Raw genomic sequence first — 505 nt, 5'->3', positions numbered from 1 at the left:
GCCGCCGCGGGGCCAGGGCTCACCTTGTGGAGCTTCCACATGGCGCCCAGGGCCTTGACTTCGTGGCTGGAGTGCTTGCCCTCCTCCAGGCACTGGTAGCAGACGGGGCTCTTGCACTGCACGCAGTACATGCTGTGGTTCTCCAGCTCGTGGTCGGTGCAGGTGGAGATCTTGCGGGGGCTGAGGCGGCGGCTGACCCGACCCTGGGCCGGCGGGACCAGGCGGTGCTTGGCCAGCGGTCCCCGCGGCGGGTGGCAGCGCAGGCGGCAGGGATCGCAGTAGAAGACGTCGCACTGCTCGCACATGACGGCCGCCTCCTTGGGCGCCTTCTCGCAGAGCTGGCAGCGCAGGGCCGCCGCCCTGCCTTGCTGGTAGCGGTCGATGACGCCCTCCAGCAGGCGGTTGCGGGGGAAACCCCGCAACCCGCGCTCGTCCAGCACCAGGCTGCGGTGGCACTGCGGGCAGGTGAGGCAGGCGTTGCGCGGAGGCGGCGGCGGGGCCAGGG

The 505-nt window shown here is 71.9% G+C and overlaps 1 protein-coding gene across 1 annotated transcript in view; it reads right to left on the bottom strand.

The window, feature by feature from the left end:
- TRIM67 (tripartite motif containing 67) overlaps positions 1–505 on the bottom strand; it is a 33,085-nt gene that overhangs the window by 32,246 nt on the left and 334 nt on the right. The window contains exon 1 of the mRNA XM_010562958.1: positions 24–505. This exon is cut by the window's right edge and continues 334 nt beyond it. Within this exon, the coding sequence (XP_010561260.1) occupies positions 24–505 (482 nt within the window). The remainder of the gene's footprint in view (positions 1–23) is intronic.

This window comes from Haliaeetus leucocephalus, unplaced genomic scaffold, assembly GCF_000737465.1.
Source record: "Haliaeetus leucocephalus isolate CR32 unplaced genomic scaffold, Haliaeetus_leucocephalus-4.0 Scaffold162, whole genome shotgun sequence".
NCBI classification, from domain to species: domain Eukaryota; kingdom Metazoa; phylum Chordata; class Aves; order Accipitriformes; family Accipitridae; genus Haliaeetus; species Haliaeetus leucocephalus.
Note: the sequence above shows the minus strand (reverse complement) of the source record. Positions and strands in the feature narration are given on the sequence as shown.